General features: G+C 44.9%; 2 protein-coding genes and 1 non-coding gene across 3 annotated transcripts in view; all 3 read left to right on the top strand.

Annotated features, from left to right (window-relative positions):
* The window catches only part of LOC121575266 (complement C1q-like protein 4), a 31492-nt gene extending 22473 nt beyond the window's left edge, over positions 1 to 9019 (top strand). The window contains exon 2 of the mRNA XM_041888240.2: positions 7154 to 9019. Coding sequence (XP_041744174.1) covers positions 7154 to 7333 — 180 coding nt within the window. The 3' untranslated portion in view covers positions 7334 to 9019. The remainder of the gene's footprint in view (positions 1 to 7153) is intronic.
* On the top strand, positions 2227 to 2279 carry LOC121576083. Its single transcript, XR_006002435.1, has one exon. It is a non-coding gene; the product is annotated as a U7 small nuclear RNA (small nuclear RNA).
* A 6798-nt stretch (positions 9020 to 15817) lies between the features above and the next one.
* On the top strand, positions 15818 to 24291 carry LOC121574617 (SWI/SNF complex subunit SMARCC2; the record flags this gene model as incomplete). Its single annotated transcript, XM_041887166.2, has 25 exons — positions 15818 to 15933; positions 16780 to 16899; positions 16993 to 17078; positions 17303 to 17384; positions 17480 to 17572; positions 17778 to 17847; positions 18009 to 18078; positions 18776 to 18851; positions 19275 to 19522; positions 19726 to 19794; positions 19825 to 19850; positions 20087 to 20146; positions 20297 to 20465; positions 20536 to 20607; positions 20761 to 20874; positions 20991 to 21144; positions 21238 to 21357; positions 21465 to 21527; positions 21741 to 21999; positions 22228 to 22389; positions 22542 to 22603; positions 22760 to 22886; positions 23014 to 23168; positions 23839 to 23973; positions 24094 to 24291. Coding segments are annotated over exons 1-25 (2901 nt in total), but the record flags the coding sequence as incomplete, so codon positions are not given.
* Between the last annotated feature and the right edge of the window lie 769 nt (positions 24292 to 25060).

Genomic DNA, 25060 nt, shown 5'->3' with positions numbered 1-25060 from the left:
GGTGGGGCTGGCCGATGGTGGTGGTAATGTAGGAGGAGGTGTGGGCACGGCTCCCCTTTCCCATCGGCGCAGGGTGTTCATTACCTCCTGCATGGCGGAGCCGAGTTGCTGGATCATGGCGTCCTGGCAGCTGACCCGATCCTCCAGCGACTCGGTCGCCGCCGCTGCTCCTGCTGACTCCATTGTATGGTGTGTTGTTCTGTCACGAGCTGATGTGGATGTGGAGTTGGAGTCAGGCGCAGGACACAGAAGCTTAGTCCAACAGACTTTACTTGTCGAAACACGACAATACAAAAATAACGGGCCTCAACACAACGGAGGCGAGCGATTACGCATACTGTGCGTCAATACACAAAAATACAAGTGATTACGCATACAGTGCGTCAATACACTAAATATACGAGAGCAAATACAAAACACCAACGGACAGGCGGACAACAACACACAACTACAAACAAAACCAAAGGAAACTTATAGGTGACATAATCAATACTTGATATGGAACAGGTGCACTAATCAGACAAAACCAAACAAACATAGATAACATCAAACGGTAGCAGCTAGTACTCCGGGGACGACGAACGCCGAAGCCTGCCCGAACAAGGAGGAGGAGCAGTCTCGGCGGAATTCGTGACAGTTTTTCAACAGGACAATGACCCAACACACCTCCAGGCTGTGTAAGGGCTATTTTACCAAGAAGGAGAGTGATGGAGTGCTGCATCAGATGACCTGGCCTCCGCAATCCCCCGACCTCAACCCAATTGACATGGTTTGGGATGAGTCAGACGGCAGAGTGAAGGAAAAGCAGCCAACAAGTGCTAAGCATATGTGGGAACTCCTTCAAGACTGTTGGAAAAGCATTCCAGGTGAAGCTGGTTGAGAGAATGCCAAGAGTGTGCAAAGCTGTCATCAATGCAAAGGGTAGTTATTTGAAGAATCTCAAATGTAACATACATTTTGATTTGTTTAAGACTTTTTTGGTTACTACATGATTCCATATTTGTTATTTCATGGTTTTGATGTCTTCACTATTATTCTACAATGTAGAAAACAGTAAAAATAAAGAAAACCCTTGAATGAGTAGGTGTGTCCAAACCTTTGACTGGTACTGTATATACCTGTATTCCTTCTTTTGGGCCATTAGTAGTGAATATTTATGATTTACAGTATGTGTGTTGGGGGAGATGACTCCATCTTGGAGGGGTAGTTGTAAATTAACACATAGGGATAAGCCATAATCGGCCCATAATCTCCCATGTGTCCGGTTGCTCAGTGGAAGAGATGGGACAGGGCCAGTGTGCAGGGTTCTCTGTGGTGGGGTGGTGTATGAGGAAACAGGGATAGCAGGAAGGGTTACAAGGGGGCGTGGGAGTGCAAGAGTCTACATGTTAACATTTTAGTCATTTAGCAGACACTCTTATCCAGAGTGACTTAAAGTTATTTTATTCATCTTAAGAAAGCTAGGTGAGACAACCACATATCACAGTCGTAGTAAGTAAATTGTTCCTCAATAAGAAAGTTATCAGCAAAGTCAGTGCTAGTAGGAAAAGATTAGTGCAAGGTACTCTTTGAAGAGGTAGGGTTTCAGACGTTTTCGGAAAAGGGACAGGGACTCAGCTCTCCTAGCATCACAGGGAAGCTGGTTCCACCCATAGAATAAAGAATTAGAATACTAGAATGGACATGAACCTTCATATGATGGGATAAAGGTTAGCCATTTTGGTCAGTGAGTTGGTCAACCATGGTTTGCCAGTACTGTAATAATGAATTTGAAGTATTTATCTGCACTGTATATTTGTTAGTTAGCTAGCCATTCTGGAACTTTGACAGTTTATCCCACATAAAAAAATACTAAAGTTTACTATAGAATACTACAGTACTTACTATATAATTATGTAGTAACCTGTAGTATACTGTAGAATACTATACTACACACTGTAGTACCCCTCAATCATGTGTAGTACTTTGTATAGAATTTTGTAGTATAGTGTAGAATACAATACTAAACACTACAATATTAACCACAAAGAAACACTGTAGTAAATACTACAGAAATGTCCACAAAAACACTACAGTCCACAAAAACATTTCAAATATAGTAAATACTACAGTATTTAATTAACCTACAGTACATGCCAAGTATAGACAATATATTTTGTTCCCTACAGGTTATAGAAAAGAGCAGAAGCTCTGAACTCTCCATCCTACCTACCTACAGGTCATGGAAAATGTGCTCTTTTAGTATTTCTCCAGTAGGTTTCCTCAAGGAGAAAGCCCCCCACTTCATTGTCAAAGAAAATAAAACCAAAACACTTTAGTAAATACTACAGTAATGTCCCCAAAAACACTACAGTAAATACTACTGTATACTAAAGTCTGCAAAAACACTACAGTAATTACTATAGTATATACTACTATTTTTTTACTACAGTATTTATACTATAGTAAACTGTAAATACTACAGTAAACTATGCAAAAACACTACAGTGAATACTATAGTATTCCTACCATAGTATACACAATAGTATTTTCTTTATGTGGGATGACAGTGGGGGAAAAAGTATTTAGTCAGCCACCAATTGTGCAAGTTCTCCCACTAAAAAAGATGAGAGAGGCCTGTAATTTTCATCATAGGTACACGTCAACTATGACAGACAAATTGAGAATGTTTTTCTCCAGAAAATCACATTGTAGGATTTTTAATGAATTTATTTGCAAATTATGGTGGAAAATAATATTTGGTCACCTACAAACAAGCAAGATTTCTGGCTCTCACAGACCTGTAACTTCTTCTTTAAGAGGCTCCTCTGTCCTCCACTCGTTACCTGTATTAATGGCACCTGTTTGAACTTGTTATCAGTATAAAAGACACCTGTCCACAACCTCAAACAGTCACACTCCAAACTCCACTATAGCCAAGACCAAAGAGCTGTCAAAGGACACCAGAAACAAAATTGTAGACCTGCACCAGGCTGGGAAGACTGAATCTGCAATAGGTAAGCAGCTTGGTTTGAAGAAATCAACTGTGGGAGCAATTATTAGGAAATGGAAGACATACAAGACCACTGATAATCTCCCTCGATCTGGGGCTCCACGCAAGATCTCACCCCGTGGGGTCAAAATGATCACCAGAACCACACGGGGGGACCTAGTGAATGACCTGCAGAGAGCTGGGACCAAAGTAACAAAGCCTACCATCAGTAACACACTACGCCGCCAGGGACTCAAATCCTGCAGTGCCAGACGTGTCCCCATGCTTAAGCCAGTACATGTCCAGGCCCGTCTGAAGTTTGCTAGAGTGCATTTGGATGATCCAGAAGAGGATTGGGAGAATGTCATATGGTCAGATGAAACCAAAATATAACTTTTTGGTAAAAACTCAACTCGTTGTGTTTGGAGGACAAAGAATGCTGAGTTGCATCCAAAGAACACCATACCTACTGTGAAGCATGGGGGTGGAAACATCATGCTTTGGGGCTGGTTTTCTGCAAAGGGACCAGGACGACTGATCCGTGTAAAGGAAAGAATGAATGGGGCCATGTATCGTGAGATTTTGAGTGAAAACCTCCTTCCATCAGCAAGGGCATTGAAGATGAAACGTGGATGGGTCTTTCAGCATGACAATGATCCCAAACACACCGCCCAGGCAACGAAGGAGTGGCTTCGTAAGAAGCATTTCAAGATCCTGGAGTGGCCTAGCCAGTCTCCAGATCTCAACCCCATAGAAAATCTTTGGAGGGAGTTGAAAGTCCGTATTGCCCAGCGACAGCCCCAAAACATCACTGCTCTAGAGGAGATCTGCATGGAGGAATGGGCCAAAATACCAGCAACAGTGTGTGAAAACCTTGTGAAGACTTACAGAAAACGTTTGACCTGTGTCATTGCCAACAAAGGGTATATAACAAAGTATTGAGAAACTTTTGTTATTGACCAAATACTTATTTTCCACCATAATTTGAAAATAAATTCATAATTTTTTTCTCATTTTGTCTGTCATAGTTGACGTGTACCTATGATGAAAATTACAGGCCTCTCTCATCTTTTTAAGTGGGAAAACATGCACAATTGGTGGCTGACTAAATACTTTTTTTCCCCACTGTAGCCCCTCTAGTATTTTCATAGGATCTCCATGGTTCCATCATTGGGGTGCCAGGACAGAGAAGAGCTTTGACTGGACTGAGCGGGAGCTCACCTCCCGTAGGGATGGCACAGCCAAGAGACCAGAAATGGCAGAACGGAGTGCTCGGGTTGGGATGTAGGGTTTGAGCATAGCCTGAAGGTAGGGAGGGGCAGTTCCCCTTGCTGCTCAGTAGGCAAGCACCATGATCTTGTAGTGGATCCGAGCTTCGACTGGAAGCCAGTGGAGTGTACGGAGGAGCGGGGTGACATGAGAGATCTTGGGAGGGTTGAACACCAGACGGGCTGCGACATTCTGGATAAGTTGCAGACGGGATATGACGAATGCCTGGATAGGACCTGTGCCGCTTCCTGTGTGAGGAATGTACTATACGGATATTGTATAGCATAAACCTATAGGAGTGAGTCACTGCTTTGATGTTTGCAGAGAACGACAGGGTGTTGTCCAGGGTCATGCCAAGGTTCTTTGCACTCTGGCAGGGTGACGCCGTGGAGTTGACGACCGTGATGGAGAGGTCTTGGAGCAGGCAGGCCTTCCCCGGGAGGAAGAGCAACTCTGTCTTGTCGAGGTTGAGCTTGAGGTGGTGGGCTAACATTCAAGCTGAGATATCTGCCAGACACACAGAGATGCGTGTCGCCACCTGGGTGTCAGAAGGGGGAATCAGAAAAGTAGTTGAGTGTCATCTGCATAGCAATGATAGGAGAGACCATCAGAGGATATGACGGAGCTGAGTGACTTGGTGTATAGAGGAAAGAAGAGAGGGCCTAGAACTGAGCCCTGGGGGACACCAGTAGAGCATCCTGCCAGGTAGGATGCAATCCAGGAGTGTGCAGAGCCTGAGACGCCCAGCCCTGAGAGGGTGGAGAAGAGGATCTGATGGTTCACAGTGTCGAAGGCAGCGGATAGATCTAGGAGGATGAGAACAGAGGAGAGAGAGTCAGCTTATGCAGAGAGGAGAGCCTCCGTGACACAGAGGAGAGCAGTCTCAGTTGAGTGACCCGTCTTGAAGCCTGACTGGTTAGGGTTAAGAAGATCATTCTGAGAGAGATAACGAGACAGCACGCTCAAGTGTTTTGAAAAAAAAAGAAAGAAGGGATACCGGTCTGTAGTTTTTGACATCAGAGGGGTTGAATGTTGGTTTCTTGAGGAGGGGAGCGACTCTGGCCATCTTGAAGTCAGAGGGGACGGAGCCAGTGGTCAGGGATGAGTTGATGAGGGAAGTGAGGAATGGGAGGTCTCCAGAGATAGTCTGGAAAAGGGAAGAGGGCATGAGGTTGAGTGGGCAGGTTGTCAGGCGACTGGACATCACTAGCTGCAGGATTTCAACTGGAGTAAGAGGGGAGAAAGAGGTCAAGGCGTAGGGTAGTTCTGTGTGAGGGGGACCAGTGGACTCAGTAGGCTGAGTGAATGAGGAGCGGATGTCGTCAACATTTTTTTCAAAGTGGTTGACAAAGTCGTCTGCAGAGAGGGAGTAGGGAGGGGGAGGAGGTGGAGGATTAAGGAGGGAAGAGAAGGTGGAAAAGAGTTTCCCAGGGTTGGAAGCAGAGGCTTGGAATTTAGAGTGATAGAACAGAGCAGGACGGGAGGGTCGAGCCGGCCGGCAGAAAAGGGAACAATGAGAGTCAAAGGAGGCGGAAAGGGAGGAGAGTAGGGTCGAAGAGGCAGTCAGGAGAAAGGAGGGAGAAGGATTTAGCAGGAAGAGATGATAGGATAGAAAAGGAGAGAATAGTGGGTGAGAGAGAGCGAAGATTGCGATGGCACATGACCATCTGGGTAGGGGCTGAGTGGGTAAGGTTGGAGGAGAGAGGGAGAGAAAAATAAACAAAGTAGTGATCAGAGACCTGAAGTGGGGGTTGCAGTGAGATCAGTAGGTGAACAGCCTCTAGTAAAGATGAGGTCAAGCGTATTGCCTGCCTTGCGAGTGGGAGGGGACTGGGAAAGGGTGAGGTCAAAAGAGGCAAGGAGGGGAAAGAAACAGGTTGAAAGAAATTAGTTGAAGTCAGGTGTCGGGAAAATTAGCTTATCAAGGTGTCAAGCTCATTGAGGAACTCTCCAAGGGCACCTGGTGGGCGATAGATGACAACGATGTTAAGCTTGAGTGGACAAGTGACAGTGACAGCACAGAATTAAAATGAGATGGACAGAGGCGGAAAAGAGAAACTGCCACCACCACGACGACCAGATGCTCTAGGACTATTAGAGACACATAATCAGATGACAAGAGAGCAGCTGGAGAAGCAGTGTTCTCTGGGGTAATGCATTTAGGGACTAAAGGAAGACATAGGCTGAGATGTTACATTATATACTACTGTAAATGTATGAACACATTACAGCCAAATGGTAATATCTTGGGTGCTTGACTGCTGTTGTTAGGTCAGAACGCCCAGATCAACCCTACTCCTTGGCCAAAGCGTCCAGTGTGCGCTCTGAGCGCTTCCGAGAGTGAAACGCTCTGAATTTACAAACTGACAATCTGACAACGCTCTGAGTATACGAATGCCCAGAGCGCACTCTGAGCACACTCTGGCACTCCAGATTAAATTTACAAACACACCTGTAGTATAAACCAGCCTTTAGTCTTGAAATCTTTGGTTGTTTAGTACATGGCCTCACATGTGAATCCTTAAAGAGATGGGTGGGGCTAAGGCTTAAGAGGGTGTGAACGATGCTGAACGGGTGTAGATAAAGAAGAGCTCTCCAGTAGGTTTACCAAAACATTTAAGGACCATTTTCTCAAAAGTGAGGTTACAAGTTGATCAACTTTCAAAGCAGAATTACTTTCCCATTGTTCGACAACTGTAGTGTATGATATACAATTTTCTAGCTCTGAGTATCTACTTTTATCCAATGTAAAAAACACCACTGCAAATTTTGCTATATAAGACCGATTCGAGCCGGTCGGTCACATTGATCCACTTCTCTACTTAGTCACTTTCTCCAACCTACTACCCCCCCCCCGTCTCTTTCTCTCTCTTTGTCCCTCTCTATTTCTCTCTGTCGGTGTCTCTCTCTCAGGTGAGGGCCAGTGCCATAGCCCAGGATGCTGATCTGAACTATGACTATGCCTCCAACAGTGTCATCCTGCACCTGGATGTGGGGGACGAAGTGTGTGTGCAGCTCGATGGGGGCAAAGTTCACGGAGGAAACACCAACAAATACAGCACCTTCTCTGGCTTCCTCATCTACCCTGACTGATGGCATTCACGCGTCACACATACACACACAAACATACAACCACACAAACACATGCAACCACAAACAAACAATCTCCCAGGCAAACATATACAGCACCTTCTTCGGGATTCTCATCCAACCTGATTCTCTAAACCTCTCTCTCTCTCTCTCTCTCTCTCTCTCTCTCTCTCTCTCTCTCTCTCTCTCTCTCTCTCTCTCGCTCTCTCTCTCTCTTTCTATTGCTAAAACACACACATTATTTAAAGAAACAGATGCAGTGGGAAAAGGAACATTTATGTTTGCTCTGTGTTTTTTGTCTTTAAAAGTTTAGATAATGGCCAAACCATAACATTCCAAACCAAGTGCAGTTACAATAGAAAAGTTAATTTAAGACACACACCTACACATCCATTCGTTTGTCATGCTGCAGCACCCTTACTTCCTGCGGCTATGGGTCCACGGAGGTCCGCCTGAATATTACTATTTACATTTACGTAGACGCTCTTATCCAGAGCGACTTAACAGTTAATGAGTGCATACATTTTTCATACTGGCCCCCCGTGGGAAACGAATCCGCAACCCTGGCGTTGCAAGCGCCATGCTCTACCAACTGAGCAACAGGGGACAACTATGTGTTGTGTAATTCTGATAATATCCTTGAATCACAGATATTTAAATTAAACTAACATGTAAGTATGTGGTGACAAACAAGAATATTGTCAAGACAAAAAAATATATAATCTTGATATGGTGTATATTCTTAAAGTTACATACACTCCCCTCCACATTTATGTGGACAGTGAAGATTTTTAAAAATAATCCAGCGTTTTAGATTTGAGATAGAATGTTTCATGTAAGGCGACAGTACAGAATGTCACATTTTATTTGAGGGTATTTTCATACATATCCGTTTTACCATTTATAAATCAAAGCACTTTATGCATCAAAGCACTTATAGTTTATTAAAGTAGTCAAATGCTATAAGTATTTGGTCCCATATTCCTTGCACACAATAACTACATCAAGCATGTGACTCTTTTATTTGCCCAATAGGGAATATATACATAAAGTGCTTTCATTTCTTAACGGTAAAAGAGATAGCCTATGTATGAAAATACCCTCAAATAAAAGGTGGCATTCTGTACTGTTGCTTCATATGAAACATGTGATCTCAAATCCAAAATGCTGGATAAAAAAATGTATTTTCACTGTCCAAATACATACGTATGGAGGGGAGTGTATATATTCACTTCTTATGCACACACATCTGTGTGTGTGATCATGTATGTGGAAGCATACATGACTCACATGCATCACATGTACACACACACAGAGAGAAATGCACAAAACACACACACACACAGTGATTAATTGACTTCCTCTATCTAGTGTTGCATTGACACGAGCTGACCATTTCGACCACCAGTGTGGAATTGAGTAAAATGGTCTCAGAATGCAGACTGTAAATCGAACACTGCGAGCTTGGCTGCGGGGCCTCCCGCCTCCCTTCTTCGCTCCGAGATGGATTTCCAATACGGCTGAAGACACCAAACGAGAAAAGTCATGAATATATTGATCGGAGCTGATAATACACGCAACACCACAAACATCATCCAGTATGGTGTGTGTGTGTAAAGATAAGTATCATGTTGTTGTTAGTTTTACCCACATGGCCCCTGGCTACAGCTATGGGGGGGGGGGGGGGGGGGGGGGGGGGTTGATGGTAGTCCCCTAACACACAGGATATAAATGATGAGGCTTATGGTAGACTGATACAGTATTTTTTCCAGACATTATGGCGGATGATAGAGCATCATCATGTTCCACTAATGATCCCAGACATCCTGTGTTTAAACCCTCAACTCCATTACTATTCCTATATTCACTTTACATTCAATTGATAAAAGAGCAATTTAAAATGGGTGTCAAAGGCATACTCAGAGATGGAGCTTTAGATCATACTGGTTATTTGTACATAGATGAGTCTTCTTTTCTTCAAAGGTAAAGCAGCCGGTTTGTTTACAGTGTGGATATGGACATTGAGGATTCATCTTGTACTCTGTACAGAATTAGTTTCACATTTTCAAATATATGCTACCGTAGAACCTAGAAACGGACTGAGTGTCTTCAATGGAAATATGCATCTTTGTGTGTTATTGAATGTACCATACATTACTAATTGTAAATGCAATCCAAATGTGCAGGTTCAGGTTGATGCTGTCGGTCAAAGATGTTATGCAAACACTTGACACAGTGGCAACGAGAATCTATAACGTTTCACTTGTGTTATCGATCAGAATGGATTTCATGACAATTTCAGTGTGGCGGCAATATTATCTTGACATACCATCACAAAATATAACTATCTTTACATCAATGTAAATGCCCTGCCTCGACAATACCATGAAAAATGGTTCCTCCCGACATGCATCTGTAGTTATAGCATAATACATGTACCTAATGTAAGTAGTTGTACATGTTACAGGACTTCAGAGGAGGGCTCTATTGTAACAAGTAGTTGTATTAGGAAAACAACAGAATAAACCACTGCTGCAGCAGGAATGATACTGCTACTCCATGTGTGTGCATTAATGTTACAACACAGTAGACCGGTGTGTGTCGAGTCTCAGTTCCAACTACAGGACAGAGCTTTGGGCTTGATCTAGAGACAGAACACTGGTTATTATCAAACTGCATCAGTCAGATGAAATAATTATTCCTGTATTATATCTTAACTGATAGTATTACAACAACCATCTACCACCTCATTTACACCAACATAATGTACAGATAAGTTTGTGTGTGAGTGTACATGACCTCTCTCTGTGTCATGCTGCATTCTGCTGTGTGTTCCCTGGCACTAAACAATGTTAAATAACTTACTGTTGAAAAAGAAACCTGATTTTTGTTTATGAACAGTGTGAATTGATTGTTGTCACTGTACCTTGCAAGCTGAGCTGTGTGTGTATATCTTATGTATAATATTAAAAACATACATTTACTCTGCCCTAAGACTATATATAAGACCTACAATAAAACAATGTGAAGACGCCTCTGAGTCACTGTCTGACTTACACTAATGCTGTCATTATTTACAATCCAAAAACGTTGTCAATTTATTACTGCAGTAATTTATTTTATTTTGTTGATGTGGTGAGTTGAGAAAACCAGTGAATGTTACAGACTTAAGGATGAATAATGCATTTATGGATGTACATTACATTCAGTCTTCTACAACTTAAACTGACAGCTGCCTTCATCTCACATTTCACAATTATTTTAGAAAAAAGCATGAGTTGACGCACACCTAAAAATGTTTGTAGAGGTGCTGACTAGCCAAGAGTAAACTGTATAAAAATAAGTAAAGACAGTCGCTCACTCTATATATGCTCCCAACAATTTAATGGATAAACCTAATAACCGTTGGCTTTATTTATTTATTTTTTAATCTCACTATTACCACAGTTAGGTGATTCCTTCCTCATATAAAATGACAGCATCCCATCTCTGAACCACTGACACCACAAGCAAAACTCTACAATTACAGAATAGACCAGTGTCCTGCTCCCACCCTCAGTGAACCAGTCTGCGGTATTGAAGTATTGACTGAATGGAGGTCTCATCTTGTCAGCGTGAAAACAAGCAGACAGATCTTTAATTAAAGGTGAGAGGTAATAGTATTCTGGATGTGAATGTTTTAGCTGAATTTGGTGGCTATGGGAGACTGGAGGGATGGATAGTGATGGTGGAAAGGAGGGGGTTGGGTGTACCTTGGAAATCTCCCCTCCTCCTACTCTTCCTCCTCCTCACACTCTCTCCTGGCAGATTCCAGTGTAAAGTTAATTGGACAGGGAGAAAGGGCTGAGGAGGGAAGCGTTCGGGCCCATTAGCAATCCCCCCGTGGAAGCTTGAGCCGAGAGGATCACAGACTCACAAATAGGAGGATTAAAATAATCAATAGGCTTCACTCTCTCTTCTCCAGCACCACACACACACACACACACACACACACACACACACACACACACACACACACACACACACACACACACACACACACACACACACACACACACACAGTCTAGGGAAGGCCCACACACAAACCAGCAACACAAACAGAAATATATACATTCTGTCTGGTCACATGCACAGACCTATACACTCAAGACAGACAGACAGAAATGTAAACTTTCAATTACTCACACTGCCTCATATAAACATTGTATGAACCATACACACAACAGTAATGATTACACACACACACCCACACACCATACACACGCACGCACACAAGCACCCACACTCTGAACATGCATGCACGCACACACACTTACACCTATCCCAGTGCTAATGAGGGGTATGTCTTTGACTGGCAGAGACGGAGAATAGGAGCAAAAAGGTCAGAGAGATGATAGTCTTTGGCAAGGCCCAGTTCACCAGACAGCTGCATGTCTATCTTTGGCACACTGTGAAATTGATGTTTCTGGTATATTTTATTTATCTTTTATATATTTTCTGTTTATTTATGTATCCTATCAACGGGACCTGAAAAACAGCAATATTCTGTGTTTCTCAGAGTCGCGGCTGAAAGAGGACATGGATAATATACGTCTTGCTGGTTTTTCTATGTATCATCAAGACCGGACGGCAGACTCGGGTAAGACAAAGGGAGGAGGGTTGTGTCTCTTTGTTAACATCAGCTGGTGTGCAATCTCTAATGTTAAGGAAGTCTAGAGGTTTTGCTCGCCTTGTGATAAGCTGCAGACCACACTATTTACCAACAAGTTTTAATCCCAAAAAATTAGCAGCTGTCTATTTACCACCACAAACCAATGCTGGGACTAAGAACTCACTCAAAGAGCAGTATAGGGCTATAAGCAAACAAGAAATGCACATCCAGAGACGTCTTTTCTCGTGGCCGGTGATTTTAATGGAGGGAAACTGAAATCCATTTGACCTCATTTTTACCAGCATGTCACCTCAAATAAAATAAAATAAAATCACATTTTATTTGTCACATACACGTGTTTAGCAGATGTTATAGCGGTTGTAGCGAAATGCTTGTGCTTCTAGCTCCGACAGTGCAGTAATATCTAACAAGTAGTATCTAACAATTTCACAACATATACCTAATACACACAAAACTAGTAAGGAATGGGATTTAAAAATATATACATACATGGACAAGCAATGACAGAGCGGCATGGATTAAGATACAGTAGAATATTATCGAATAGATTGCAGGATATACATATGAGATGAGTAGTGCAAGATATGTAAACATTATTAAAGTGACTAGTGTTCCATTTCTTAAAGTGGCCAGTGATTTCAATAGGCAGCAGCAGCAGCCTCTAATGTGCTAGTGATGGCTATTGTCACGCCCTGGCCTTGAGAGGCCGGTTGTCTTTAGTTGGTTTGGTCAGGGCGTGAGGATCTATATTAGAATTTCTATGTTTACGATCTAGATGTGTATTTCTAGGTTTGGCCGGGTGTGATTCCCAATCAGAGGCAGCTGTCGCTCGTTGTCTCTGATTGGGGATCATACTTAAGTAGCCTGTTTGCCTACCTTAGTTGTGGGATCTTGTTCTGTGTTTTAGGCTTGTATGTGTATAGCCTGAGGACTTCACGTTACGTTGTTTCTTGTTTTGTTTATGTTTATTGAGTTTAATAAACATGTTTGCATTCCACGCTGCACCTTGTTCTGACCTGTCTCTCAACGATCGTGACAGCTATTTAACAGTCATCACCAAGCTCAGGACCCTGGGACTGAACACCTGTACAACTTCAGGTGACAAAACTCTACATCACTTTTACTCCACACACAGAAACGCATACAAGGCCCTCCCTCGCCCTCCCTTAAGCAAATCAGACCATAACTCTATCCTACAGCTTCCTGCTTACAAGCAAAAACTCAAACAGGAAGTACCAGTGACGTGATTAATATGGAGGTGGTCCGATGTAGCGGATGCTAAGGTACATGACTGTTTCGCTAGCACAGATTGGAATATGTTCTGGGATTCATCCGATAACATTGAGGAGTTTACCACATCAGTCACCGGCTTCATTAATAAGTGCATTAAGGACATCGTCCCCACAGTGACCGTACATACCCCAACCAGAAGCCATGGATTACAGGCAACATCCGCACTGAGCTAAAGGCTAGAGCTGCCGCTTTCAAGGAGCGGGACACTAATCCAGATGCTTATAAGAAATCCCTCTACGACGAGCCATCAAACAGGCAAAGCGTCGATACAGGATTAAGAAATAATCCTACTACGTCAGCTCTGACACTCGATGAATGTGGCAGGGCTTGCAAACTATCACGGATTACAAAGGGAAATCCAGCAGTGAGCTGCCCAGTGACGTGAGCCTATCAGACGAGCTAAATGCCTTCTATGCTTGCTTCGAGGCAAGCAATACTGAACCATGCATGAGAGACCAGCTGTTCCGGATGACTGTGTGATCTTGCTCGCTGTAGCCGATGTGATTAAGACCTTTAAACAGGTTTAACATTCGCAAGGCCGCAGGGCCAGACGGATTACCAGGACACATACTCAGAGCATGCGCTGGCCAGCTAGCAAGTGTCTTCACTGACAATTTCAACCTATCCCTGAATGCCCAAAAACACCAAGGTAACCTGCCTAAATGACTATCGCCCCGTAGCACTCACATCTATAGCCATGAAAGGATTGGAAAGGCAGGTCATTGCTCACATCAACACCATCATCCCAGACACCCTGGACCCACTCCAATTCGCATCCTGCTCCAACAGATCCACAGATGACGCAATCTCTATTGCACTCCACACTGCCCTCACCCACCTGGACAAAAGGAATACCGATGTAAGAATGATGTTCATTGACTACAGCTCAACATTCAACAATATAGTCCCCTCCAATCTCATCACCAAGCTCAGGACCCTGGGACTGAACACCTCCCTCTACAACTGGATCCTGGACTTCCTGATGGGCCACCCTCAGGCAGTGCAGGTAGCTAACAACACATCCACCACATTGACCATCAACATGGGGGGTCCCTCAGGGGTGTGTGCTTAGTCACCTCCTGTACTCCCTGTTCTCCCACGACTGCGTGGCCATGCACGACTCCAACACCATCATCAAGTTTGCTGATGACACGATGATGGTAGGACTGATCACCGATGATGAAGCAGCCTATAGGGAGGAGGTCAGAGACCTGGCAGTGTGGTGCCAGGACAATAACCTCTCCCTCAAGGTCAGCAAGACAAAGGAGCTGATCGTGGACTACAGGAAATGGAGGGGCGAGCACACACTCATCCACATCGATGGGGCTGTAGTGGAGCGGGTCCTCAGATCCTCAAAAAGTTATACAGCTGCACCATTAAAAGCATCTTGACTGGCTGCATCACCGCTTGGTACGGCAACTGCAAGGCACCCGACCGCAAGGTGCTACAGAGGGTGGTGAGTATGGCCCAGTACATCACTGGGGCCGAGCTCCTTGACATCTTGGACCTTTATACCAGACGAAGGCCCAAAAATTGTCAAAGACTCCAGCCACCCAAGACATAGACTATTCTCTTTGCTACAGCACGGCAAGCGGTACCAGTGCACCAAGTCTGGAACCAACAGGAACTGGCTACCCAGACTACCTGCATTTACCCTTTTTTGAACTAACTCTATGCACACACACTGGACTCTACCCACACACTCACACATACTTACACTGACACACCAACACACACATACACACACATACACACACACACACACTACATACGCCCACACACACATAACAAGCATACACATGCATACTAACGCCACACACATACACACACACACTCACACTTGCGGTGTCTGATACTTCTGAGATTTGTGTCTGATACTTGTGAGATTTGTTTATGACAGTTTGCGGTAAAACACGTGAAAATTCACATGAATACACATTAAACATGGCAAAATGTATAAAATTGCAAGGAAATTAGTTTTAAAACTGCAAAAAGTTCTTTGTCATCTTGGCCTGCTTGTCCCTCTAATCCAGGGGTCTCCAACAGGTCGATCACGAGCTACCAGTAGCTCGCAGCCCACCTATGAGTAGCTCACCAAACAATTCTGAAAGTACATGCAATTTTCTATGGGCTAAAAAACCTAAATAAAAAAACTTTAGCTGTATTGAGCTAGTTGATCTGGACATTTCTGACAAGTTATAAATAGCTCTCTAAGGTATACAATGACTAACATGACAAGAGGAACTGATGATGACTAACCAATTTCGAAATTGCACCTTGTGCATTCTAGTATTACAACTTTCAGGAGTAAGTATAAAGCAGGACTGAGTTCAACCACTGTCCCTCTAGTCCAGTGGTTCCCAAACTGCTTTGCTGTCTGAAAGCCCTTTACACTGTATTTTCTTTATACAACGACACCACTTGCTGTACATTTACTGCAACTACAGCGGTATTAATGGGCCCATCGACTGCAAAGTCATATTTCCACCACGAGGCGGCGGTCGAAGTCGACATTCTGCAGACAAAGATGGCGGTGCGGAAGAAAGACGGCGGCCCGAACGTAAAATATTTCGAAGCGTCTGATACCGTCTCGCAGTTCGACAATGTCCGCGTTTGGTTGGGCAAGAATTATAAAAAGGTACTGCTGTTTTTTGTTAACGTAATGAATAAACTCATTCATATGATCATAAATGAAAGAGGGCAATCTTAACAGTTGAAGGAGTGGGCAGGCGAGGGAGGGTGTGATGAGATGGGTTGCAGGATAGTCCAGCTGTTTAACACACACATTCACGAGACGAAAACAAAAAGATGCTGAGGAAACGTCTTGGCAAGTGCCGCGTTGCAAATGATTGACATTTGATATGTTTCAAGTGCATGTTTCTACACCCATTTAGTAGAGGGAATGAATGGCCTGTGTTGCGGGTTGTTGTTCGGAGGGGGGGCTAAGCTAGCTAGCTAGCTAACGGTAATTTCATGGATTGCAGATGACTACTCCGGCCAGCGCAAATCCAGATGTTGGGCTGTCTTTTACTGGCGCTTTCGGTTTTCTCTTTCACCCCATTGCACTCCATGGTCTTTTAGGGCAATATATGGGCCTTGAGTTTCATGTACCGGCCCCTTTTACCCCCTCCCAGATGGTGTGCAGGATTTTCTCATTATAGTGTTGCCAAAAAGGCCATGTCTATTGTCTCAGAGCAAGCGCTCAACCCCACCATTCTCAACCTGGGCCAGAGAAAGAATACAAAGATTCACATAGAGGGACCTGTAGTTTCTTTCACCATCAAATTACCTCTATTTTTGTTAATTGTACTATTCAAACTATCAAAGATCTATCTAAGATCCACTCACTCACTCACACTATACTTGCATATTTGGGACAATATCCAAATAATAATACCAGAATAATGATGATGTGCATGTCAACTTAGTTACAATGTATATTTATCCTGATATTTTCATATAAATCCTCTCTCTCGTCCCTCAGTACATCCAGGCAGAGCCCCCCACCAACAAGTCTCTATCTAGCCTGGTGGTCCAGCTGCTGCAGTTTCAGGAGGAGGTGTTCGGACGACATGTCAGCAACCCACCTCTCACCAGGCTGCTGGTGAGAAAACGCGCGCACGCACACAATTTGCTATTGTGCTTCCCCTATTACACTATTCTAATAGTGTATCTAACCCTATGTCTTTCTGTTCAGATTAAGAGTTTCCTGGACTTTAAGTCTGGCGGGGCTCTCTGCCACATTCTGGCTGCAGCCTACAAGTTTAAGAGCGATCAGGGCTGGTAAGAGTTTCATTCTAACCTGCAGATTTTTGTTTGGCTCACTACACTTACACTCCCATCAAATGAATTTAACCCACAAAGTTGTATGGTTGAGAAGTTCTGATTTAAGATTAAACAAAATAGATTGATCCTTGAGACGTTTTCATTTTCACAATGATGCATTTTTATTGAAATATTTGATGAGGTTCTGTGAGATTTTTGACTCCTGTCTGTCTTCATGGCAGGCGCAGGTTTGACTTTCAGAATCCTTCTCGGATGGACCGCAATGTGGAGATGTTCATGACTATCGAGAAATCTCTGGTACAGGTCCGTCTGCCCTTGTCTTCTTTGGAGAACTATTGTCTTTGTCTGTGTCGCTCTCTTTCTTATTTACCCTCTCTTTCTCTCCATCTGTCCATCAGAACAACTGTCTGAGTCGACCAGTGATCTACCTGAGCTCTGACATTGAGGCCAAGCTGCTGGGGAAACTGAAGGACATCATCAAAAGGCACCAGGTAGGCTTGTCTTCACTGACCTAATGATGAAACTATATGAGGAGTACACAATACAGTACAGCTTCATACAAAACAATACAGCACAATACAGTACAGCACAATACAATTCAATACAGTACAGCACAATACAATTCAATACAGTACAGCACAATATAATACAATACAATACAACACAGTTAAGCAGAGTGTTTGCTGTCTCCTGCAGGGCTCAGTGACTGAAGACAAGACATCCAGCTCCCATGTGGTGGTTCCCATCCCTGCCAGTCTGGAGGAGGGTTAGTCAGTCTAACATTATGGATCAAACATTATCTAGTGGCCAGAATGTCTGTTCTGAATTTATACCTGGAAAGTGAATTGGTCTAGTAGCTAACTAGACTAATGGATTGATCATAGACAAAAAAAATCTCTCTCTCTCCCCCCCTCCCGGTTGGTTCAGAGGAGTGGGTGCGTCCGGTAATGAAGAGAGACAAGCAGGTGCTGCTCCACTGGGGATACTATCCTGACAGGTAGGTACTGTCCATACTGGGGCCTCAGCCTGACACAGTCAACACAACCTTTGGATAAAGCCTTGTGCAGAACAGGGTGCTCTAACACCATGGACACTCAGAATAATAATAATGATTGATTGGATTTATATAGCGCCTTTCTACATTGGTACTGAAAGCGCTTTACATAATAAGGGGGAAATACACCTCGTCCACCACAAATGTTTGCCAGGACACCCCTACTCTTGCGATAAGTGCCATGGGACCTTTAATGACCACAAAGAGTCAGGACACTCATTATCCCATCCGAAAGAGGTCACTCTAGGCAGGGCCATGTCCCTTTCACTTTCCTGGGGCATTGGGATTCGATCTTAAGAGTAGAGAGAAGTGTGCCCCCTACTGGCCCTCCAACACCACTTCCAGCAGCATCTGGTCTCCCATCCAGGACTGACCCTGCTTAGCTTCAGAGGCAAGCCATCAGTGGGATGCAGGGTGGTATGCTGCTGGCCGAATGGCACCATGTGTCTCAAATGGCACCATTTGGGGTGCAGACACATTGAAAGTACACTAACATGGTCTCTAACCCATACCCACATCTCATTTAACATTGAGTTCCACACTGTTTTCTCAGCCTGTGTTATAGCACCATGTTTTGACATGTAGTGCACTAGACACATTAGTCTAGTCTAACCTCTGACCTCTGTCCCCTGCTGCTCAGCTATGACACCTGGATCTCAGCCAGTGAGGTGGAGGCTGCTGTGGAAGAACCGCCTAGCCCAGAGAAACCCAGGAAGGTCAGCACACACATCCTTCCTTGTTCTCTTTCTGTGTCTTTCTGTGTGAGCTGATAATCAGATAAGGGGACGGCGCTGTACCATAATGAACAAATGGCGGGAAACAACGCAATTGTGCATTAGATGACACATTGTCAGTATGGGTGAGCCTAGTATGTTGATATTTGTTGCTTACTGCATACATTTTTACTAAACAGTACGTTCTAAATAGTATGTAGTACATTGAGTACACAGAATGTCGTTTTAGTAAGTAGTAGGCAAGACAGATTTCGGACACGTCCGCTCTCGCTCTCCTCCCCTCACTTTCTTTAAGTCTCTATCTTTCTCTCGCTCTTTCTCCCTCTCTCCTCTCTTTGTGTTTCATATAGCCAACATATAACATTTTACTACATTAAATTAACATAATATAAACTGTGTCTTCAGGTCCATGCCAAGTGGATCCTGGACCTGGACCAGTTTAATGAGTGGATGAATGAGGAGGACTATGAGGTGGGGGAGGGGGCCCCCAAGAGGAAGAGGATCTCAGCCAAGACCCTGACTGATGAGGTCACCACCCCAGGGGACGAGCGCCGTGACAAGAAGCCCGGCAGCGCCAAGAAGAGGAAGCGCTCGCCCTCCCCCTCGCCCACCCCACCACCCCAGGAGACCAAGAAGAAGAACACAAAGAAAGGGTGTGTTACCCTTTGTTTACTACTGTATAATGCCCTTTGTAAAAGGTGTCATTAGGAAATCTGTAGATTGCTGACACACGCCATGATTAAGAAATATAAGCCTTAAGATGCTATACACAGTATGACTAACTTTGTGTGTGTGTGTGTGTGTGCCTGTGCGTTTGCGTGTGTGTGTACGTGTTTGTGTATGTGTGCGTGTGTAGGCCCACCACCCCGTACACTAAGTCTAAGCGAGGCCAAAGAGAGGAGGAGTCGGAGGATCTGACTAAAGATCTGGATGAACCATTACCTGTACCTGCAGTGGAGGAGGTCACCCTACCTAAGACAGGTACACACATTCACACACATATATGTACTGTATATATACACTTTATTATCTAAGATTTAGACTCAGCCCATTGGCTTATCCTCCTGATATTTACATTGGTTGAAACATTAGTATTCATCATCATTGTGACTGAAAGTCAGGGGTTGAACTAAAGTGTTGTGTCACAGGAAATGCAACTCTCTCCCCCCACACCCCTCTTTCTCTCTCTCTCTTTCTCTTTCCATCTCTCTCTGTAGCCAACACTAAGAAAGACTCTGAGTCGACACCAGTGAAGGGAGGTACCATGACAGACCTGGGTGAGTTCCCTGAACAACTTAATCAATAACTTCTCAGTGTATACACTGTCTGCAGGATGAGGTCACTACTCACTATATTTTAGCTTACTCCATCCTTTATCTGTCCCCTGATCTGTATTTTCATTCTCTCCTCTTTTATCTCTTGAACAGATGAGCAAGAGGATGAATCCATGGAAACTGCAGGAAAGGAGGAGGAGGAGGGCTCTCCGAGTGTGAAGGGAGAGCCGGTGAAAGGGTCGGACCTCCATGAGGACAACGTGACCGAGCAGACCCACCACATCATCATCCCCAGCTATGCTGCCTGGTTCGACTACAACAGGTAGGCTACAGATCTACACGTCTCTCCCGACGATCAATGATGTATGTTAACCTCTTTCTATGTTTTCCAGTGTCCATGCTATCGAGCGTAGAGCCCTCCCAGAGTTTTTCAACGGCAAGAACAAATCCAAAACCCCTGAGATGTGAGTAAACACATGCTACCATTAGATCATTACACATACCTAGCTTAATACACATGTACACTCCTCTGTGTTATACAGAGACCAACAGCTTTGGAGTTTGGAGTAACCTAACTGCATATTCACTGACAAGAATCTCTCTCTTTCTCTTCACAGTTACCTGGCCTACAGGAACTTCATGATTGACACTTACAGACTGAACCCGCAGGAGTACCTCACCTCCACCGCCTGTCGTAGGAACCTGGCCGGAGATGTGTGCGCCATCATGAGGTCAGGAGGACTCAATGCACACAGGACATTTACAACAGTCGCATTGTCTTTTCATCTACTTCATGCAGTAATATTTACCTCCTCCATTTATCCCTCTCTCCTCCTCCTCTCCTCAGGGTGCATGCGTTCCTTGAGCAGTGGGGTCTGATCAACTACCAGGTGGACTCAGAGAGCCGGCCCACCCCCATGGGCCCCCCGCCCACCTCCCACTTCCACGTCCTGGCTGACACCCCCTCCAGCCTGGTGCCCCTTCAGCCCAAGGCCTCCCAGGTACACACAGATTGCATCTATATTTTGGTTCTAGATGTCACTCTTTTTGACTGCAGCTTCACTCCACTTATGTTCTCTCTCTGTCCCCTCCAGACTCCGGCCGCCCAGCAGATTCTGTCCTTCCCAGACAAGGTGAAGGAGAAGCAGCCAGCCGACCTGCAGAACTTTGGCCTTAGGACAGACATGTACAGCAAGAAGACTGGGCCTCCTAAGGTATGGATCACAACACTGCATGACTGATGAGGATCATAGTGCACTGTATAGCTAACTATTAAGAGTAGTGAGGTGTGTTACGGGGATGCTACTTCTTCTGTCTGCAGAGTAAGAGTGCTGCCAGCGCCATGCGAGACTGGACCGAACAGGAGACACTACTGCTGCTAGAGGTAACTAACAGCACAACTCTGTCTCATCCACTTTATTACCATTCAACAGAAAGCCCTTTAAATCCAAATAAACTTGAAACTTTAACTTGAAACAGTGTTGAGAGGATCGACAACAAAAACACACAAAGCACTTATCTGGAAATGTAACCTAGGGCTTAATATAACACCCTTATTAATATCAATCATCAAATCATCCCTCCCCTTTCCTCTCAGGGTCTAGAGATGTACAAGGATGACTGGAACAAGGTGTCGGAGCACGTGGGCTCACGTACCCAGGACGAGTGTATCCTGCACTTCCTGCGTCTGCCCATTGAGGACCCCTACCTGGAGGACACGTCCTCGTCCCTGGGCCCCCTGGCCTACCAGCCCGTCCCCTTCAGCCAGGCAGGCAACCCTGTCATGAGCACCGTGGCCTTCCTGGCCTCCGTGGTGGACCCTCGCGTGGCCTCCGCAGCCGCCAAGTCTGCCCTGGGTGAGAGGTCAACTCACTAACTAACCGTCGGTCAGATCACACAGAGTACAGGCTGGTCTGATTTGTGTCAGAGAGCTTTTTAGTTAACCTTCATTTACCAGGAAGTGTCTTGAAGTTTGGATATTATTTTCTCGAGATACTTTTTAGAGGTGGCGTGTGTATTTTTTTCTCCTCCATTCATTAACTCTCTTTTCCTTCCTCCCTCCCCCCTCTCGCTCTCCCTCTCAGAGGAGTTTTCCCGTATGAAGGAGGAGGTCCCAGCAGCACTGGTAGAGGCCCATGTGAGGAGGGTGGAAGAGGCGGCGCGGGCCAGTGGCAGACAAGACCCCCTCTACGGCCTGGAGGGCAGCGGCATCGCAGGCACCAGCCTGGAGGAGGGAGAAAAACCTGGTACTGCTTCCATCTACTATTATCTAAAACTATAGTTGTCTTTGGTCATATTTCCATGTACTGTATGTCAATAAAGAGAAATTAGTTGCCGGTGGGGTACACATAAAACACTAGGCTTGCTGACAATTCACCTGTCTTTTCTCTGCCTCCAGAAGAGAGCAGTGAGGAGAGTAAGAGTGACAGCCAATCCAGTGAGGAGAAGAGGGAGACCAAGGTATGGTGTCTGTTTGGACTTCTACTGTACATGTGTTTGTGTGGTCGAGTCTTCTGGCAAACCAGTTACGGTCTAGGTCTGAATGGTCTAGGTTGTGATGATTTATACTCAAGTATTGGTAAGAAGCTGACCATGTTGTCCACATGGTGATAACAGGAGAACAAAGAGGGAGCCATGGAAGAGGGGGAGAAGCAAGGAGAAAATGGGAAGAAGGAGGAGGAGAGAGGGAGAGATGGAGAAGGAGAGGGAGAACAAGAGGCTGAGAAGACCGATTCGGAGATGGGTAATGTTTATGTCTATGACTGAATTTGAATGCATCTCTGTGAACTTTGTAAAATAGTCAAGTCTGTCTCTCTTGTCTTTTACAGACACTTAATTATGTGACTTCTATGTTTCCCTCTCTGCATTAGGTGATGGAGAGAAGGGGAAGGAGGGCTTGGAGGAGGGCCAGAGAGAAGGCGAGAGCGAGGGAGAGAGGAAGGCTAAGGTGGAACGGGATATGGGAGAGGGGAACCTGGCTACCGCTGCTGCCTCCGCCCTGGCTGCTGCTGCCGTCAAAGCCAAGGTCTGACCTCTGACCCTTGTTTAGCATGATCCCCCTAACCACAGATCTAGGATGAAGGGCTGTATGTATCAAGCTTCTCAGAGTAGGAGTGCTGATCTACAGGTGTAGGATCTTAATTTGATCACTCTTGTGTTGCTGAGGATTTTATTGCACAGCACTGTGTTTGAGGTTTAAAAAAGCATCTAAAGTTTGTAATTTCCACTTGAAAATGTAAGACTTGATTTGCCTTAAAGAAAAATACACCAACCCCTACAAAAAAGGTCAATTAATTATAATCGCATTTCCTGTTGCTGCAGGATTATTTTCCTGCTGTAGCAAACTGGCTCAAATTAAGATCCTATATCTGTAGGATCAGTTTTGCCTTTGGGATCATAATGAATAAGATTACATTAGGATGCACCTGATTCTAGATCAGCTATCCTAGCCAACCCCCAGGGGTTAAAACATATCTGACCCTGTATCAGTGTTTAGGGACAACTTCTATTATCTCAGTTTCTCATACTGATTATCAACCAGGGATTGTTCAATATGTCTGTGCCATTTCACATAAAAAGATGACTCACATCCATACTTCTCGCTTTCTCTATCTCCCCTATACATTTTCTCTTCCTCTCCGTCTCCATTTCTATCTCCCCTCTCGCTCCATCCTTCTCTCTCTTTCTCTCCATAGCACCTGGCTGCAGTGGAGGAGAGGAAGATCAAGTCTTTGGTGGCTCTGCTGGTGGAGACTCAGATGAAGAAGCTGGAGATCAAACTGAGACACTTTGAAGAGCTGGAGACCATCATGGACCGAGAGAGGGAGGCTGTGAGTCAGGGAGAAGTGAAGGATTATGGGGGATGTAATTTAAGTAGACTTGTTGGTTTTGCTTTGTTGGTTGGAGTGTGCATATACATGTTCTTACCCTTTCTGTGTGTGTGTGTGTAGTTGGAGTACCAGAGGCAGCAGCTGCTGGCAGACCGTCAGTCATTCCACATGGAGCAGCTGAAGTATGCAGAGATGAGGGCGCGTCAGCAGCACTTCCAACAGATCCAGCACCAGCAGCACAACCAGACTGGAGGCCCACACCCCGCCCCGGCCCCCACGGGCCCCCCACCCCCACCCCAGGGCCCCTCAGCCACCCAGTCCCAGCCGGTCCCCAGTACCCCTGCACCACAGCCAGCTCCCAGCCCAGCACCCCCTACCACCTCCATCCCCTCCTCTGCCCAGCCCGCTGAGCCCCAGCCGCCCCCCAGTGGTCCTCACACCTCTCCTCCCCGCCCGCCAGGCCAGCCCCCCACGGCCCACTCCAGCGCCACCCCAACACTCCACGGTGAGTCACACTTTGTGTTATCCAACTGTGAATTCAGTATTTAGCTAATACTGTACAAAAGTAATCATGTGAGCCACTGGAATTAACTTCAACTTTACTGTGAAATGTTTTTGCAGTATGTGTGTGTTTTACACATCTTATACTCTTCTCTTTTCTTGAACCCAGAGCCTAGCGCCCCTCTACCTGGGGATACACTCCACTCCTCAGCCCCAGTTCCCCCTCCACAGTGAAAAGAAAGAAAGGGAGGGAGGGAGGGAGAGGAGAGAGAGAAGAAGAGAGAGAGAGAGAGAGAAAGGGTCCTGGCAAACTGAATGACATTGACCACTTTGTACCTATGAATCCTGCCTGTGTCATTAAAAATGAAGAAGTCAAACTGAAGGACATATAAGAAACTTTGATCATGTTTAACATTTGGACGATTTACATGAGAAAGAAAAGCAAAACGAAAACATCTTACCTTACCAGAGTGAATATAAAGAACTCCCTCAACTAAACAAGAAAATACCAATTAAGAACTTTATCGGTTTTCAAACTAACAGTCCCCCAGTCATTCTTTCAGACATAAGTTGCTTAATTACTTTC

This window comes from Coregonus clupeaformis, chromosome 10 (genome assembly GCF_020615455.1).
Source record: "Coregonus clupeaformis isolate EN_2021a chromosome 10, ASM2061545v1, whole genome shotgun sequence".
NCBI classification, from domain to species: Eukaryota; Metazoa; Chordata; class Actinopteri; order Salmoniformes; family Salmonidae; genus Coregonus; species Coregonus clupeaformis.
This window is presented reverse-complemented; position numbering and strand designations above follow the sequence as displayed.